The sequence below is a fragment of the Moschus berezovskii genome, chromosome 22 (genome assembly GCF_049115385.1).
Source record: "Moschus berezovskii isolate FMDL1 chromosome 22, NW_MosBer_1.0, whole genome shotgun sequence".
In the NCBI taxonomy this organism is placed as follows: Eukaryota; Metazoa; Chordata; class Mammalia; order Artiodactyla; family Moschidae; genus Moschus; species Moschus berezovskii.
The window spans coordinates 27,909,464-27,927,661 of NC_142481.1; the positions used below are offsets into that span (position 1 = coordinate 27,909,464).

Below are 18,198 nucleotides of genomic sequence, written 5' to 3' on the forward strand. Positions count from 1 at the left end.
CTCAGATGTGTTGAATTTGACCTCCATCACAGCGGAGTTGGAAGTAGTTAACTTGAGAATCGGTGAAATTAGTTTGGGGCCAACTACAGAGTAACAGTTTTTTTGGTCTGTTTTAAACGTTATTTTGACTGAATTTAAATATTGATATATCCTGGAAAGCAAGTAGATTAAAGAAAAAATTGTTACCATTAACAATTCTATAGGATTAGAATTATCTACTTTACAATCAACCTAGTTGGGGGTAGGGAGCAGAAAATGTTAACAGATGTCTTAATAAAGGGGTTTTTACCCCCTTTTAAAATAGTATTTTTACCATTACTGTTGGGGTGCAATGTGGAACTTTTCACCGGGCAACCATAAAGAGCAAGATTGGAAAAGAACCTGGTATCTTTTTTCAAGGCAATAGCATTCTTCCTAAACTGGCTATACCCCAATAGGAATCATCATAAGGGAAAGATACCGTAGTCAGCAGGATTTGAACCTGCGCGGGGAAACCCTAATGGATTTCTACTCCATCGCCTTAACCACTCGGCCACGACTACTTTCACATATTAAAGGGATTGTAATCTCCATACATCTTCCTCATTTCAGTCTGTATATCCCAGCGTTCTTGCCTGGAGAATCCCAGGGACAGGGAGCCTGGTGGGCTGCCGTCTATGGGGTCGCACAGAGTCGGTCATGACTGAAGCGATTTAGCAGCAGCAGCATTAAAATTTTTACTGAACCCTTATTTCATACATGGAATTGTCTTTGACTGTATAAGTTAATCTTATACTTTAAACTTGAACATATATTAACACCATAAAACATCATGGTCTGTTTTATGTACTAGGGCTTCATAAAAGATTAAAAAAATAAAACTTTTAGGGATCTCCCTGGTGGTCCAGTGGTAAAGACTCTGTGTTTTCACTGCAGGGGGCACAGGTTTGATACCTGGTTGGGGAACTAAGATCCCTGCAAGCTGCTTGGCCAAAAATAAATAAATAAGCTTTAAAAATTACTTCCATATGTCTAGTGTGATGCTTACAAACGGAATTATATCCCAGCTCTGACATTTCCACAGTTGCATGAACTGACGGAAGATATCTTCCCCTCCCTAAACCCCATGTCAGTTTGTTTTCCTTTTTAAAAAAATTATTTATTTAGTCTGAACTGCTGTACTTGGGCTTTCTCTAGTTGCAGCAAATGGAGGCTATTCTTTGTTGTGGTGTACAGGCTTCTTACTGTGGTGGTTTCTCTTGTTGCAGAGCAAAGGCTCTTAGGCATGCAGGCTCAGTAGTTGTAGCCCGGTGATATGTGGGATCCTCCTGGACCTCCAGGGATTGAACCTGTGTCCCCTGCATTGGCAGGTAGATTCCAAACCCCTGGACTACCAGGGGAAGCTCTAGCCTCATGTTTCTTATTTGTATAAGGGTGATAAAAGTCCTGACCGGCCCCCCCCCCCCAGTTATTGTAAGGATAGAAAATAATATAGAATTCCAAGGTTGATGGGGTTTAGAAATCCACACCTCTATTTTACAGAAATTCAGCAAATTAATTCAACAGATATTTATTGAGCAAGCTGTGGGCAGGAGCTGGGCTCTGGTGAAGAACTCCAGAGCCCTGAGATAAAGAGGTACGTTGATGCCAGGGGGACTGGGCTCAGGATATCTAGCCCCCAGATTTCCCCCTGAACAATAGCTATTCCATGTCAGCAGAGCTACAAATGTGAGAAGCACCATTACCATGATCCTCTGCCCTGGGCAGCTGTTTCTAGGACCCAGTCCAGTTGGCCATCAGCCCACCCCTTCCCTCTAGCTCTGGGATAAAACACACAAAGCTCTTAAGCCCCTGGCCAGAGAGCAGATTCTGTCCCCACCCCCAACTCCATGCATACACTCCAGGTCACTCAATTCCAGGGAGGAGCAGGGACTTAGAGAGCAAAAACCAACGGAAAGTAGGTCACAGCAGGAGGATGGTAATCCCCTTGATGGCTGGCCAACACTACAGAGCCCCTGCTCCTGGAAGGAGGCTGCTCCTGGCCACCCACCTTGAGTGGCTCTGGGAAGATTTTTGGGGTTTGGAGCCCTAGCACCATCGTCCCAATAGTATGCTCAGGTTAATAGCCCAAAGAAGACATACCCTCCATATTGAAGTCATTCTTAGGCCAAGCTGTTGCTGACTGTAACATTTCCTATGCAGGTTTTAGCCATTCTGTTTTTCATTCCACACACTCCCACAAGTGCATTCTTTATACCCACCCCTATGTTGGGCGCTCGGAGAAGGCAATGGCACCCCACTCCAGTACTCTTGCCTGGAAAATCCCATGGACAGAGGAGCCTGGTAGGCTGCAGTCCATGGGGACTTCACTTTCACTTTTCACTTTCATGCGTTGGAGAAGGAAATGGCAACCCACTCCAGTGCTCTTGCCTGGAGAATCCCAGGGATGGCGGAGCCTGGTGGGCTGCCGTCTATGGGGTAGCACAGAGTCGGACACGACTGAAGCGACTTAGCAGCAGCAGCATGTTGGGTGCTGGAGACACAAAGAGGACCCTTAGGGAATCCACGGTGGGGAATTCTGACCTAGATCCAGACAGTAACAAGCCAGTGAGCCAGTGTTATCGGTACTGAGACAGAAGAAAGCCTGGGAGCTGTGTGGACCTGAAGGAGGCTTCTGATTCAGCCTGGATTCAGCGATAGGGAGGAGGGGATACTGAACAAGAAGTAGGAGTTTGCCAGGAGAAAATAAGGAAAGGTATTCTGAGCACAGAGAATAGATGTATAAAGATCCAAAGGAATAAAAGTCTGGCATTTCCTTCCAGAAGATACTGGTGGTCAGCAGGGGTGGATCTGGGTTTTTTTGGCCTGAACTTTCTCCTTTAGGTGAGAAGATGGGTAAGGAATGGTTGGAAGAGCGAAGTGGGGATAAAAGTACAGGTGAAGGAAGTACAGGAGCAAAGACAGGGCAGAGTGAGTTAATTGAGGCATCTTAGCTAACCGGAATGAGAGGGTGTTTGGGAAGCCTTGCTGAAGGAGGGCTCCTCTGGATGAAGTAGAGTGGAGGTCTCTGGAGGCTCCTGTTACCCTGGAGCCTAAGCAAGGGTCCTACCAGGACTGATTCTATCCTAGGGCCAACAACCTCCCAGCACGCGCTTTAGTGCAAATTTGGCCTGACAAGTTCTGGACTCCCACCCGTCCTCCCCTCCCAGCTGATTCCTTGGGCCCCTCTTGTAAAGCCCTCTCAAACTCAGCCCCACTTCTCCTCCACCATTTGCAACTCTGGCATCTTTGCCACCTGTCACTCTCTATCACGCTCCTTCTTTGAAACCTCCCCTTACCCCAAGGGCTGAGCAGGTAGAGCATTCCTCTGTGCTACTGTAGAGTGGGAGTTACTCAGTAGACTGAATGAACTGTCCTACATAGACACACAGCTGACTTACATAGGGCCTTGCAGACAATGAAAAGGAGTTTAATATCGGGATCAGTTTTTCAGTGGAGAATAAAGTAGAGGGAGTGAGAGTAGAAGCCAGTGAGGAGGCCATGGCAGTGCTCACTCGAGTCGTGTGGGGGTGAACTTGGTAGAAGGTCCCAGCAGGGATGGTAGAGGGTCTCCCCCTCTCCGAGGCCTTCTTCTTCCCTCAGGATTCTGTTCATGCTGATTCTTGCTCTTCTTCTCCACCATGAAGAACAGGGTCTCCTCACACATGGCACATTCATCTGTGCTTCCAGAAAGTCCTCCAGGATTTCTCTGACCTCATGCAGCACACCTCTTCTCAGAGAACAGGCTTGTGCAGCGCAGAAGCCAGAAGAACCCTCATTGTGACCCACTTTCTGCCGCTTCCGGTCACCTCAGAGACTTGAACGTCGACTCCAACAGAGGTTCCCCGTCTTCTGGAACAGGCTCCCCTCAAATGAACCATGACCCCAGAGAAGGAGAGGAAAGGGTACTTAATCTGAACTGTGTCTTGAAGGCTAAGGGGGTAGTTCAGTAGAGGGAGCACAAGGTGAGATGGTCAGGAGCCTGGAAGCTGGGAGAGGGGTGGACTGGCTGGGGGTGGGGATGGGGACGCTCCACCACCTCACAAGGCCCCTACAGGCCAGGACAGGAGGGGCAGGAAGGTAGGAGTGCCAGCCTGGGAGAACGGAGAGGGAGACATTCCCGGACAGAACTCTTGGAACTTGCTGGCAATGGAAAGCTCTGCCCTGCCCCTGGGAAACGAGTGTTTGTGAGGAGAAAGACTGAGTCCCCTGTGGCGGCCTTCGGCCCCGCCCATGTCATCTTGGGGATCAGTTTCTGGAGGCCTCAACCCCAGCCAGGCGGGCCTCAGCAGAAAGAAAGGAAAGAACTTAGTACAAATATAAATACCTTTAATGAAAGCCAAGTGTGCTCTGAGGAGGCTGACGGCAGCCACCAGAGCAGGGCTGGAGGCGGGGGCATCACTACCCAACTGGACTGGCTAGGCCAGGGGCCCCAGGAGGCAGGCCAGCGCCAGAGCAGCTGCCAGCAGTGGGGGCATAGGGGCCGGGGTGGGCGCTGGCGCTGTCGCCCGCAGGGTTTCCTGGTTGGTCTCTGGGCCCACCCCGTGCTCCTGAAGGCGCACAGGGGTGCCACAGAGAGTGTGCAAGTTATCTGGGTGTTTGGCCCGACGAGCTTCTTGCTGTAGTGACTCCCACACAGCGGCTGCCTCCTCCGGGCAGCTCAAAAGGACTCGCGAGGCACAGGTGTGGAAGTCATTCCAAGACCTGTTAAGGGTATGGGGTTAGGGGAATTAGGTGGGGCAGGGGGGGCTTTGGGATGGGAGGGAAAAGATTCAGATCCCAAGTGTGGTGGTGTTGCCCTCGCACCTGCTCATACCTGCAGACAGTCTCCAGTTCGCCTCCGTGGCCCATGCCGTCTCCCAAGCGGATGAGACACTCAGCAAAGCCCTGGTATATGGTGTCACAGCGGCCTGGGCCCGCTGCAGCTGCTGCCAGGGGAGATACAGGGACTGCAGGTGGGGGTGGGGACTAATTGATAGGATGAGGCGGTGCGCCCTCAACCCCCAACCCCCAGAGGCTCGTTTACCAGGGAGCTTTCTGGGGATGTGACTCAGCGTGAAAGGGGCACCACAGGGAACCAAGGGGCACACCTGGGGACCACCTGCCACCACCCGCTTCTAGGAGGACCCAGACAGGATAGGTGGGCGTGGGGGAAGAAGTCTCATCCCAGGGGTTGGCTTTCTCCGAGTTCTGGGCCCCAGGTCAGGTGAGAACGGTCCAATTGAAGGAGCATGGACGTGGGTAAGGGGGACAGAGCCCCTGGCAAAGGCCAGTTTCTCTGCAGCCTAGACACCTCCCTGAACACATGTGTTTCCCAATGGGTTAGGATAGAGGGGGTTGAGATCCAGGCCTGACCCTAGGAGAGGACCTCAGAGATCCCGGGGTTGGCCTGGGAGTCCTGCAAGAGGTCAAGCCTCTGCTTAATCAGACTGTGGAATTTGGGGGTTCTTCCCTCTGAAACTAGGGTTCAGTTCACACCTCTCACTTTATATCTTTTAGTCACTGGGTCACATTCTTCCCTCCCTGGAGCCCTTTCACCTCTCCACCCTGGCTCTCGGCACTCAGGAAGGCTGTGCCTCAGCTCCCACACAACCTACACCCAGCCTGTGGAGAGGGTGTGTGGACGGTCTGGGTCTGGGCACTCACCGAGGGGCGGCAGCAACAGCAACAGCAACAGCCCCAGTGCACAGGGCGGTTGCCGGTGGTGACAGCAGCAGCAGCAGCAGCAGCAGCAGCGCATCATCCCCAGCTGGGAGCCTACTAACAGGGCTAGCAGCTTGGAGGGCAGCCCTTCGTCCCAGCCTCCGGGAGGAGGCACTGTGATTGGATGGGGGGCGGGGCTCAGCCACCCAGAAGCCCCACCCCAGTTCCAACAGGCAAAAGAGGAGGGAGGGACTCCATAGAGGAGAACCCAGGAGCATAGCGGGGTGCTGAGCTGACCTGGGGGGGCCCTTGCCTCGGAGATGGAGAGGAGAGATCTGGGAGAGTAGCTGGGCAGATGAGAGTGGTGTCCAGGCCCCTTGGGATGGGCTGGCCTAGACAGAGCTCCACATAGGGAGAAGAGAGGGGGCAGGTTAAGACAGGGCAGTTATCAAAGTCATACCAAAGACACATGAAAAGCACACACATACTCCATTTTATTCCAAAAGCATTTACTTGAATTTCTCAATGTTTTTTCAAAAACAAAAAGACCCAAATCGGAGGTAAAAAGGAACATGGAAAATTCAACTTAAGTGGTGTCATAATCTCGGGGGTTATGCTCCAGGCATGGCAGAACCCAAGAAGGCACAATACCCACCCTGGGCCCAGCCTACACCTGCTGGCTACCACACCCTGCAGACCACAGCCAGTGCTATCCCCGTAAAACTCTCCAAAGGTGGGAGCCTGAGCAGGTAACGGGCAGGCATGACCTTACTTTGGCCTCAGCCTGTCTGTTGGCCTTCAGTGCCACCTCACCCTGGACAAAGCAGGCTTAGCTAAGGAAGGCTGGGGGTCATAAGGCCGTGCAGCATGAGGCTGAGACGCCGGGCTGCTTTGCCAAGTGAGTTGTGTGGCTCTGCCTGCAGGAACTGGAAGAGCTTCTGGCGCACCTGAGCCATGACAGAGCCCATGTGGTCCCGAGTGATGGGGTCACTGTGGTCCAGGTGCATTACAGCCTCTTCCAGGTAGCTGGGGATGGAGGAAAAAGACTGGCTATAGGTGGCCTCCAGCAGAAGAGAACGCCCCCTGGTGGCAATGAGGCCCCGAGGGGCTGCTGACAATGGAGGTGTCAAAAGCCTGAGATGGGTGGGGGCAGAGGGACTGGTGGAGAACACTAGGGAGGGGAGTCAGGTAGGAGTGGGAGTCTCTGCTTTGAAGTACTCACCCACCTTCACCCCAGCTCTAGCCCCTGACTATTCCCACTCACCTGAGCTTGAGGTCAGTTCGAGTGCCAAGATCAGAGGCCAGTTGCTGGATGAGAGAAAGGAGTACAGGCTGGGAGAGGGGGCAAGGAGGCTGCCCAAAAACCTGGCCTGGGTCCACTGTTTCACACACGTATAGCACCAGGTTCAGGTCGGCAGCTGTCAGGGCCTGAGTAGAGAACAAAGTTTATAGCTGATGTCAAGATGGAATGCCTGCTTGTCTGGCCATGTGGCATGGGAGAAGATGACTGCAGAGTAGGGCATCCTGAGGGAGTTGCTCAGGGGCCCAGAGAGAGCACTGAAGGGCTGCTGTTACTCTAGGGGATGAGGAAAGATTTCTGAGAAGGGTAGTGACGAAGCAAGGTGAACTGAGGTAGAAAGAAAGGGATCCAAGGTCTAGGGAGAGGGAAAAGCAAGAAAAATGGCCTGGAGGCAAAGAGATCCAAGAAAAGTCTGCTGCCAGAACACCCGAAGTCTGATGGGGAGCGTGGGTCTTGTCAGGAGACACTGGCCTCTACCTGGGTCCAGTGCCTGGCTTACCTGCTGGAAGGCCTGATTGAGGTGGCCCTGCTGCAGCAGCTGCAGGATATGGGCTTGCTGGGCTTGGCAGTCGAGGTGGGCAGCAGGGACAGGTGTGCCGGCAGCTGAGCGCATGGCCTGCATGATGCTAGAGGTGACAGCGGCCTGCTGCTCCTTGAGAGCCACACTCACCTCGCCCTTCACGATGCGCTGTACCTGTGCTAGAATCGCCTCCTGCAGGCTGTGAGGCAAGTGAGGGAGATGAGGTCAATATGTGGTTGGGTCTGGCCCTTTCCACACCCACCATCTAGCTCCGTGCCCAGGCCACCCACCTGCCCACGGCCACGTGCAGCTGGTGCTGCACCTCAGCACGAACACTGCCAGACACGGTGGCCGCCATCTGCTCCGTGGCCCCCTGCAGGGTGCTGACCAGGCCCCGCAGCTGGGCCAGCACAGGCTCCCGTGCCTCCTGCTCTCGTGCCTTGCGGCTCTTCATGTGGCTCTCCAACTGCTGCAAGTCTGAAAAGTGACCATGGGGGCCGTGAGAGGGACAATGGGGAGAAGAGGATGGCCTCTCCCTCCCTGAGGCAGAAGACCCCACTCACACTCCTGTGTGCCCAGTCGGAAGCTGTCATTGATCTGCTGGAACATGGCCTGGCAGCTCTTCTCGAAGGCGGGCAGGACCACGCTCTGGAAGGCTTCCCGGTAGGCGGCCTGCATTGGCCCCTGTAACGTGTCTGCAGCGGCTCGGGCAATGGCATCTGTCAAGTTCTAAGGGTGGAGGAGGGGCTGAGTTGAAAGTCTTGAGCTCATGTCCACCACCCACTTCCCTCATCTTGGCCCTAAAGCACCTTGGACTTGAGCAGTTTAGAGATGTTCTCTTTCATGCTACTCTCCACAGCTGTGAGTTTGGTGGCCACCAAGTTGCTGAGCTGGCCAGCCACGGGCTCCAGACTCCGGGAGACACCTGGGACAGGGGAAGGAGGGAGGGGCCGAGCCATGAGACGAAGTTTGACAGGGAGAGGGCCCTTCGAATCTGGCCCGCCCAGAAGTCTCCATGTGAAACTCACATGGAGGAACTGTCTTCTTGATCTCGTCTCGTATGCTGCGCTCCAGCCGCCCTGCCACCGCTGAAGACAACGCCTGGGATAGCTGCTGTGTCAACTGCTCCTGCAGTTGCCCACCCCGCTGCTGCCCCTCGGCCAGGGCCCGCTCTAGTCGCCGCTCTGTGCTGTCACTAAGGAACAGACCCGGAGGAGATCCCGCATCCCATCTTGGGCTGAGAACATGGCTGCCTCCCTGTCCCCCTGCCCGGCTGCGCCCTTGTCCCTAAGGATACGCTCCTGCTCGTGCCTTGACTCCAGGGCTCTCTCCACATGGCCTGTGACGGTGCTCTGTAGGCCTTCAAGCTGGGCGCACAGGCGCTGCAGCAGCTCTTCTTGGCTGTGCCGCAGCTGTGCCAGCTCTCTCTGCTGCTGCCAGATCAGTGCTGGCCAGTCCTCAGGAGTTTCTGCCACCTGCCAGTAATACCAAAAGTCACCTGATGCCTGCCCTGCTCTTCCCCCACATCAGACCAGGGGAAGGTCTGGTCACCTCCCCCACCCCCAAAGGCAGGAGTCCCAGAAGCAGAAAGGGACTCTCTCTGCTCACTCACCTGGTGCTCTGTGAGCCGGGATCCCAAGGATGAATCCCTGCCATAGGTGAGAAGCACCTCAGGCCACGTCACGCAGGCACCCTGAAGACCACCCCCTCCCTGGCCCCAGGACCCCTCCTACCCGTCATCCTTTTTGCCCTTTCTCTTGAGCTTGGGTGAGGCCCGAGGGGATCCCTTGGTCTTCCAGTCCTTGGCTGGAAGACGTGGAGTGGGCACTTTGGTGCCAAAGTTCCCTGCGGCAGAGGCGAGGCTGGCCACCTCGTCATCATGGTCACTGGGGGAAGAGGAAGGAGAGAGATAGGCACTTGTCCACTGGCTGGACCTCCTGGGAGAGGAATGGTGCAGGGTGATGCCTACCTTTGCTCAGCACTGGCGTCCTGGCTGTCATGTTGCTGCAGCAGGTGATAAGGTGGTCGGTGGAAGGCCAGGCTCTTGTGCTTTTCCTGGAGGCCATTCCGGGGGCTGGGAAGGGCCAGGCCAAGTCAATGGTGGATGACTCTACCTGAAGCCCCTACCACTGGCACACTCCCCCCACCTACCCTCCAAGCTCCTCACCTCTCTGCCAGGCTGCTGCAGGTCTCACGAGTGATGTCTGGGGCTGTAGGCCAGACCTGACTGTCAGGGGCCGTGGCCTCCTGGGTCAAGGCTGCCTCCAGGAGGGAAGGGGTACTATGCCGATCCCCATCCCCAGGGCCTGCATCCAAGCTAAGCTGGGGGCTGAGCTCAGACCCTGGCCGGGGCCGTGGGGACAACAGGTGGAGTGCCGAGGCCGCTGAGGCCATGCTGTCTGGCTCCAGGCCCTCAGGAGCGGAAGCGCCAAAGCCACGGGACAGTGCCTCAGATGCGATCTCAGGGATGTCCTGGGACAGGGCAGTGGAGGCTGAGGAGATAACATCAGGGGAGCGGGTGCGGCTGGGGGAAGCCTGAGGCAGCCCCAGGGGTTCCACTTCCTGCAGCTCCAGGGCGAGTGCAGAGGCAGCAGTAGGCACCTGAGGGGGCCAAGATAAGACTTAAATGGTGGGAGACAGGGCTGAAACAAGTATGGAGATGATGCACTGGTGTGTGCAGTGATGAGAGATGGGGCACGGGGGATGGGGACGCAAGTCATAAATGGTCACAGTCAGGAGAGGCGGGCGGAAGAGAGGCTGAGGGGCTGCTCTCCAGGGACACGGGGTGCTAAGACACCCTCAGGGGAAACATGGGCTATCTGAGGCAGAGCAGGATCAGCACACAGGAAACTGGGAGATCGCCACCAACCTCCCCACCCTCATACACCTGCCACCCTGCACTTCACACACCCACACACGCACCTGACCAGGCCCTTTGGGAGTCAGTTTGTCAGCCGGACCTGGGAGCAGGCCAGGCAGGAGCCCACGTGGGCTTGCCTGCAGGCTGCTGCTGCTCATGGTCAGACCGCCATCCAGCTGTAGCTTGGGACTCAAGGTCAGCTCCTCAGGTGGCCTGGTGGCAGGAGGATGAGATGTAAGTAGACAGAGCCTGGTGTCACCTGGCACCAGCCCCTGCCCCTCACTCTGCCCCTCACTTCACCTGGGCAATGAGGGGTCCACGGCCGAAGTACTGCTCATGGCAGACACGGCTGTGAGAGAGGAGCTGCTGCTGCTGCTACTGCTGCTGCTACTGGGAGATGCAGCGATCTGGAGAAACACAGAGAATGAGGGCTGTGGCCGTGAAGGGCATCCCCAGGTACCACCTTCCCCGAGGCCCACTCCTCCCAAGCACACCTGCTGCAGGGAGGCGCTAGGTGTCATGAAGGCATCAGGTGTCATCAGCTTGGGCTTGGTCTCACTGCTCAGACTGAGGAAGTCGGCTGGTGCAGGCAACTCCACGATACGTCGGAGGTCAGGCTGGGAGCCGTGAGTGGCCGATCCCAGGCCCTCTGAGCCCAGCTCGGGCCGAGACTCTCCAAATGCTGTAGGGAAGGCTGCCACTTGAGTCAGATCTCATACCCCGGTCAAAACCCACGTCCCTCTCACCCCTAACTCACCAAAGTCTTCATGGGCAGGGTGCGAGGGGAGCGGGGCCACAATGTCAGGGTTCAGCTGTGGCTGAAAGCGGATCTGGACGTCCTGCAATGCCCTGCAGGATGAGCAGAGGGAGAAAATGACAGTCAGAGGCAGCACAGAAGGGCGGGGCACTGACCAGGCACAGGCGGCCCCCCTCCCCAACACACTTACTTAGTGTGCACACAGAAGAGCTTGATGAGCACACCGGCTGCAGACTCCGTGGCACCTGCTCCGTGGGTCCCGTCTGCAAGGAAGATGTGGATGACTAGCCCCTGACACTTTGTACCTCAGCACTCCCCTGCCTCCCAACACAGATCTCCGACCCTGAGCAGCTCACCGGCCCCAAGGCTGTCATTCTCCTCCTCGGCAGGCAGCACCTCTGTGTGCCGCAGCCGGCAGCGACTCACAACCTGGATACCGAAGCTCAGTACAGGGTGGGTGAGAAGGAACTCAGAGATGGAGCTGAAGCAGGCCCGACCCTCCTCCTGGTTCTGCAGCAGTTCCATCACGTATAGGACCTGCATGGGCAGCAAGGTCACAGCTGAGTTCAGGGGCGAAAGGCCCCAGATGAGCCATACACATTTTTGTCACCCGATGTTGCCCACTCTGTCCCCGCTGCAGCCCACCTTCCGCTGTACATCACTGAGGATCAGGTATTCCGCTGAGAGGTCCAGGCAAACCTTGAGGCTGGGGGGCACACTCACTGGGCTGAAGATATCTGGGGAGAAGCTGGATGGGGGGATGAGGCAGGATAAATGAGACTTAGGATGGAAAGAACCCATATCACCAAGCCTGCCCCTGCCCAGCCCCACAGCCCCTGCTTACCGAATGGTCTGCAGGCAGGTCCAGGACACTGTGCACCACATCTTCAGCTCCCGATTCTGGTCAGCACCAGTAATGAGGAATCTCCAGAAAGGGACCCTGCAAAGCAGCAAGGCACTGAGTGGCTGGCGGGGCCCTTCATGGTAGCCCAAGGTCCAGCCCACCACCCTCCGGCCTGCCCACTCACTCACTCAGGATCCTGTTTCTTGTGGTTGTCACAGAACAGGAGGCAGGAGAGGGGCCGCCCATCATGAGGCTTCCACTCATGTAAACACCTGTGGTAAATGAGGGGCCCGAGTGGGTAATCTGATCCCCTACTGGGGGAGCCCAGTCCCTCAGGCTCTGCCTTACCGTGGCTCATCCTGTCCCTCAATGTAGATCTGCCAGAACTTGACGAAGCCATCATGACTTGCGGTAGCCAGGACAGTCCCATCAGGTGAGAGGGCCCCTTCACTCAAGCACTGAGAAGAACCCAAAAAGCCTTGCTTTGCCACCAACTAGAGGTGGGAGCAAGTCCTTCTCAGGTAAGGATGGAAGTAAGCTAGGCTGACCCACAGTGGATCCGCATGTGTATGAAAGACTGACGGAATGGAGCCCTGTGGAGAAGCCCAGATCTAGCCAGGTCAGGTGTGAGCACAACAGGAGAGGGGTCACTCTGTGTGCAGTGGTCCCATGGGCAGAGTGCTAAAAAGCTGTCTGTGCAGCTGTGGGTCCAGGGAATAGATGAGGGACACAGCAGGGTGGGGCGAGAGGGCAGGAAAGGCAGCTGGCTGCAGGCTTACTGTGCTGTGGCCTTTTACCACGATGAAGCCCTGCTTGATCTGGCTGACATCCACGGGCCATGTGCTGTGGTTGGTGCGGAGCATGTCCAGGTCCCACACCTCAGCCTGGCGGGTACCGGGAGGTGAGCGCTCAGCTCTTGACTACCCCACTGCCACTCAGCCCCTTCCTCTCCCCACAGGCCCAGCCCCCTCACCCGGTCCTCATGCAACAGGGCCACCGTTGGGCTGGCCTCCTCACAGCAGTCCTCACTCTCTTCGGGGATGAAGGGGCACCAGATGATCCTGCGGAAGTGGTTCAGTGGAGTGCCCTCTGGCTGGCGGATGTGGACCAAGATCTCCTCTCTGAGCAGGGTGTTAAGGGCTAGTCGGAGGGACGATGCGGTGGGTCTGGCAGACCCAGCTCCACCCACTTCTCTCCAGTCCCCGTCCCACCCTGGGAAAGGATACTGAATTTTGCCATTAATCAGGGCCAAGCGCCATACAAACAGGTTGCCTGCCTCATCCAGGCAGGCCAGCTGTGGGGAGTTGAGGTGTGCAAAGGCCAGATCAGCCACGCTGCCTGTGAAGCCTTTAAGCAGGGTCCGCTCTGAAGTGCTGACACTGATCACTCGCACCATTGCTGAGCCGTTGTTGGCAGCTGGAATCAGGAGAGTGGTAGGCCGTGAATAAGTACTCAGGACCAGGTGGCAACAGAGAGGCCCTGCTCTTGCCTGCCTCTCTGCCATTACCAGTCTGAGGCTCAGTCCAGAGGGCTGGGCAGAGCTGGGGGCATCGCAGACGAGCCTGCCGTCATACCTCTACAGTCTGAGGGGGCTGAGTGACCTGATGACCGCAGAACTTCCCCTCTGGGGCTTCAAGCAGAACACCTTCCTCCTCTGTACTGCTCCTACTCACCCCGAATAGCATAGGCCAAGAAAGAGTTGGACACAGCAATCAAGTTGCCATAGTAGTATTTCTGCTCCCAGTCATACTTGGCGACAGGCTGAATTTTCACCTGAGAACCAAGAGTGAGGAAGGTCACAGAAGTCAAGGGCTGGGGCGGCTTTCCTGGAGCTGAAGTAGCCCCCAGCATGCCTGGGGACAGAAGAGGCCGTATGTGCAAGCCCAGCCACCCAGTCACAACTCTTGGGGTCAGATTCCCACAAAGACTTGGCAGCGAACACTGGCTTCCTGAGACTGGGGTACACTATCTGTCTGTTAGGATAGTCCCCATAGGAACTGGCAGGATGGAATAGGGAAGGGACAGCCTAACTGTGTCCCAGCCATTATGCATGCCACAACATCTTGGTGCCCACCTTGTTGCTCCCCCGTGCCTTGCTCGAGATGCTAGAGTCACTGCTGGCCACAATCTCCACCTCCTTGGCCAAAATTCCAATGCCAGTGGAACTGTCGTCTCCTAAGAGGCAGCTGGAGGGAGGGGTGCACAAGCATGACTCTTGTTCACCAGAAGTTTCGATGGGCAGGGTTGAGGGGCGAGGATGCAGCCACGCTGGTGAAAGTGTCAAGCCCCAGATGCCCTGCTCTGCCTGATTCACTGGTCCCCAAATCCATAGCTTCTCTTGCTCACTTCCCTCCTTGGAAATGGTCTGACTTCCATGCTAAACCAGGAGCCCAAATTTCAGATTGAGGCCAAGCCCTTGTCCATGGCCCTCATCCAAGTGAAGCATTCTACCCCAGGTCATCTTGCGGGGAAGCAGCAGAGACTGCCAGACCCTCTTCCCCCACCTTATGCCTTTAGTTAGTAAATGCCTCAAAGACCCCATCACCACCACTACCATCTCCCAGACACTCACATGACCTGCTTTTCCTGCAGGTTAATAGGTGGCATGGCTCGGAGACCAGGCTTGTTTGTTGAAGCACTGTCACCTGAGCAGAGGGGGTCTGGGACCAGGAGCCCATTGAGATCTCCATTGTAGGCATTAGATGGTCGCTGGTTCTCTGCACTGGAGCCTAGGGGCAGAAAGGGCCACTCTGACGAGTCTGTTCCTTCTGCAGGGTTCCATTCAAGAATCATGAGGTGCTCTAGGAACACTCAACAAGGCACGTCAGTGGGGAGGAGGGCCCTTTGTTCAATTCATTCTATAAGCACTGACGGTGAACCCAATGTATGCTAGGACCAAGGATGAGCATGAGGCTCTTCTACCTGGGGGAAGGGTGTGTTTAAGTCATCAAGAACCCTCTGCGGCCAGTTAATATTCAGGCCTGGGTCAGTAAAGGAGGACTCTGTGCACTTGAAGAAGGGCAGAGGAATAGTTAGGACAGACTTTACAGTAGTAGTGTGGTTGGAACACAAACATGGGAAGGATGGAGGGAAAAAAAGGCTGCAGAGGTCTCAGCAATGAGGCTGGGGTGCCTTGATTTTCCCTGTGGTAATAAGAGCCAAAAAAGAGTTTTGAATGGGAAGGTGATATGATCTGCTATGGCCAAATGACTGACTGTTCTAAAGTGACATGTAGGATAGTTGAGAATCCAGGTGAGAGATATCAGGACCTGGACCAAAGTACTGGGGCACGGGGGAAGAGAGGATGGGCTCCTAAGGCATGAAAAGACATGATTAAGATGTGGAAAAAAGGAAGGAGACTGCATCACGCAGACATGGGCTCAGAAGAAACCACTATGGACGCGAAGGAGCTGGTCAAAGAGGAGAGAAATTATGGGGTAGGGTGTATAAGTAGGACAGATAGCATTTCAGTTGTTTACCATTGGCTTTACCATTAGCTGTATTTCAAGCAGTCTCATAGGCTCAAACACTACTCCAAAACTCCAGGTGGCAAGGAGACTAGGGCTTCATATTCAGGAATCTGGCAAGTTTCTAGTCCCAAAACATCCTGGAGTCTCACACTGTCCTCCAGTAAGAAGAGACAAGCAAGTACTACTTGGCAAACAGGGGAATCAAGTATCAATCTAAGAGAAAAAACTACAGGCCACCTCACTTGCATCAGAGTGAGTGATGCTCAGATGTAAGGTGACCACTCTCCCTTCCAGGGAGGCTAGTATGAGGACAAACAAGCTACATGTTACCCATGCCAGGCTCCATCAAACCTTTGTGGCAGTTAATAAACATGAGAGGGCCACCCCAAGTCCAAGAGTCAAGGGAGCACACACTCTAGGCCTGGGGAAAAGGGTTTGATGGTTTCAGGCAGCAGGTGGATTTTCTCAGAGATTAGAGATTAGGTGAACCCAGCAGTGAGGACCTGTGCCTGTGTCCAAAAGGAGCCAGTTTGGGCTTTCCAGCAGGTTTAACAACAGGGTCTGAGGAAACACAGTCCTCAGCTCTGGCTGCTGCACATCCACACCGCCATCACCAGCCAGTCTCTCGACCACAACTTTTCACAGGTCTCTGAACCTGCCATGAAACGTTGGTACTTTCACACACGCGATTTCCTCTCTGTAGAAGGTCTTTCCTGACACCCCAGTCCCTCTCCGTATTACAAGACCTGGGCTAAATACTGCTCTTCTCTCAGCTGTTCTCAGGCATTGACCAGCCCCTACCCCACCCACCCCATCCTTCTCATAGAACCAAAACACTTCTCTCAATGAGAACATTATATTACACCTCACTAACTCTATGGCCTAGGAGCTCACTGAGGGCAGGAGGAGCTCTGGAGGTACCACTGCAAACCCAGGTAAATTTGAAATGAATGGAAATTAACTACCGCTTGCAAATATTTGAAGCCTGATCCAATCAGCACTGTGCAATCTGTGATTTAACTTAATCCCAGAGATCACACGGGAACTGGTTGGTCATCTTCCTCCAGAAAATCAGTCTTAAAATCGCAGGCCTAGAGTCTGCATTCCAGAAGAAAGGGCAAGTTGCTGTGCTGCTCAGCATAGCGCCTAGTTCTAGACCTAGAACTCGGTGTACAAAGCCCAGATTAGGCCTCTGAACTATGGTAAAGGGTAGGGAATCCGGGCCAGTCCCAGGAACACTAGAGACGTTGCTGCCAGGACATCTGGTGGGCTTTGCGGATTCAGAGGAGACCTCACCTTCAGCCGAGATGCTGAAGGACAGGGCCGAGCGGCACGGCTCCAGGATGGGGAAGGATCGCATCCTGGGGTCTGCGCACTTGGGTAAGCACGTCCCTCCAACCCTCGTCTGCCCTCACCAGATGGAAGGATGGGGAGCCGGTCCTCAGGGACCCCAGGGCCATGAAGGCAGGCAAGGCCCGCGCCGCCCTTCTGCCCGTTCATGGGGGCCCACCCCCCTGTTCCGGCTCACCTCCCGCCGGCCGGTCCAGCTTGAGGATGTCCCGCAGGTGCTGCGTGGCGTCCTCGATGTCGATGCTCGCGCAAGAGGAGGCCATGGGCCCAGCCGCAGGCGCCTGGGTCCGCGCCGCGTTCGTTTCACTGCCGCCGTGCACCGTCCAGCCGGGCACAACCCCGCCAGGGCCAAACAGTGGGACGCCGGTCACTATACTCTATCCACCCGAAGCTCACAAACCGCCGCCCGCGCTGCGTCCCTGAGCCCAGCCAACCCCACCAACCGCCTCCACTTCCGGCCCGCCAAGCTTCGGCTCCCGGAACCTGAGCTGGGCGGAAAAGAAAGGTTCCGGGCTCGTGAGGAGGACGCTTTATCCCCTCCAGAAGCCCGCCCCTGCGCTAGTAGGGTCGGGGGAGTTCCTTGGGGCTGAGGCAGAGCAAATGTCCACCTTCTGGACCGCCCCAAACCCTACTTGCTTCAGAATATCCCGCCCAGTCCATGTCCACTCCCAGAGCATGGACTCATGATGGGCCTAGACCGGGTCAACTCTGTTGCCTAAGCCGAATCCCTCACATACCCCAGAACAAGCTGAATTGGCAAGAGTTTAGGTTTCTACTTTGGGAAGTGGGTCAGTGTAACCAAAGGCCTGAGCGGGTGAGCCTGCTTTCTCGTCCGACTCTGTGACGCCATGGACTATAGCCCACCAGACTCCTCTGTCCATGGGATTTCCCAGGCAAGAATTCTGGAGTGGGTTGCCATTCCCTTCTCCAGGGGATCTTCTAGACCCAGAGGTCAAACCTGTCTCCTGAATCTGCCTGCATTGGCAGGCGGATTCTTTACCACTGAGCCACTGGGTAGGTCTGAAGGGACCTGTGAATTCATGTACCCAGGAATTGCAAGGGCAGAGGAGATGGTCCCACCACAAACATCACCTTGTTCCCTAATATCTCCCAGCATCCCCCTGCATGACCTTACACCATCAGGCAAAAAGAAAGAAACCATGGTTTACAAACACTTCTTTATTGCAGACATTTCAGGCACAGGTACATGGAAAAGCTGTATTGCAAATTTTATACAGGGTGGTTTAAGAGGCAGCAGGTTTCTACCTCTCTCCCCAACCTCTATCCCCCAAATACAGAGCAGCCAAGAAACTAGTCCCACTGAAACCTCCTGAGTATGCTGTTATTTCAAACAGCACACCATCCAGCCCAATGCCCAGTGTAGCTAGGCTACCAGTGGGGGTCTGATGAAGTCCCTGGCTTCCATCCAGAGTGCA

General features: G+C 55.3%; 2 protein-coding genes and 1 non-coding gene across 4 annotated transcripts; all 3 read right to left on the reverse strand.

Moving 5' to 3' along the window:
• Nucleotides 1-460: 460 nt before the first annotated feature.
• On the reverse strand, nucleotides 461-542 carry TRNAS-AGA (transfer RNA serine (anticodon AGA)). The gene has a single exon. It is a non-coding gene; the product is annotated as a tRNA-Ser (tRNA).
• Nucleotides 543-3,289: 2,747 nt separating this feature from the next.
• Nucleotides 3,290-6,078, reverse strand: NRN1L (neuritin 1 like). Of its 2 annotated transcripts, XM_055412498.2 has the most exons (4): nucleotides 5,959-6,078; nucleotides 5,665-5,835; nucleotides 4,835-4,967; nucleotides 3,291-4,722 (listed from the first exon to the last, which is right to left on the reverse strand). In XM_055412498.2, exons 2-4 carry the CDS (start codon nucleotides 5,759-5,761, stop codon nucleotides 4,437-4,439), a joined length of 516 nt encoding a protein of 171 aa, XP_055268473.2. In that variant the 5' UTR covers nucleotides 5,762-5,835; nucleotides 5,959-6,078; the 3' UTR covers nucleotides 3,291-4,436. The 2 variants fall into 2 exon arrangements, with proteins under 2 accessions (XP_055268474.2, XP_055268473.2); XM_055412499.2 differs by lacking the exon at nucleotides 5,959-6,078 and having other exon boundaries at nucleotides 3,290-4,722; nucleotides 4,835-4,946; nucleotides 5,665-5,896.
• An 80-nt stretch (nucleotides 6,079-6,158) lies between these two features.
• On the reverse strand, nucleotides 6,159-17,218 carry EDC4 (enhancer of mRNA decapping 4). The gene is made up of 29 exons (XM_055412497.2): nucleotides 16,941-17,218; nucleotides 14,515-14,671; nucleotides 14,017-14,128; nucleotides 13,616-13,715; nucleotides 13,169-13,358; nucleotides 12,916-13,063; nucleotides 12,722-12,826; nucleotides 12,291-12,400; nucleotides 12,131-12,214; nucleotides 11,943-12,038; nucleotides 11,744-11,846; nucleotides 11,455-11,635; nucleotides 11,289-11,361; nucleotides 11,099-11,190; nucleotides 10,836-11,023; nucleotides 10,642-10,748; nucleotides 10,404-10,554; nucleotides 9,649-10,082; nucleotides 9,451-9,555; nucleotides 9,215-9,367; nucleotides 9,094-9,130; nucleotides 8,779-8,956; nucleotides 8,510-8,665; nucleotides 8,291-8,406; nucleotides 8,045-8,210; nucleotides 7,772-7,958; nucleotides 7,461-7,680; nucleotides 6,926-7,089; nucleotides 6,159-6,687 (listed from the first exon to the last, which is right to left on the reverse strand). Exons 1-29 carry the CDS (start codon nucleotides 17,023-17,025, stop codon nucleotides 6,495-6,497), a joined length of 4,191 nt encoding a protein of 1,396 aa, XP_055268472.1. The 5' UTR covers nucleotides 17,026-17,218; the 3' UTR covers nucleotides 6,159-6,494.
• Between the last annotated feature and the right edge of the window lie 980 nt (nucleotides 17,219-18,198).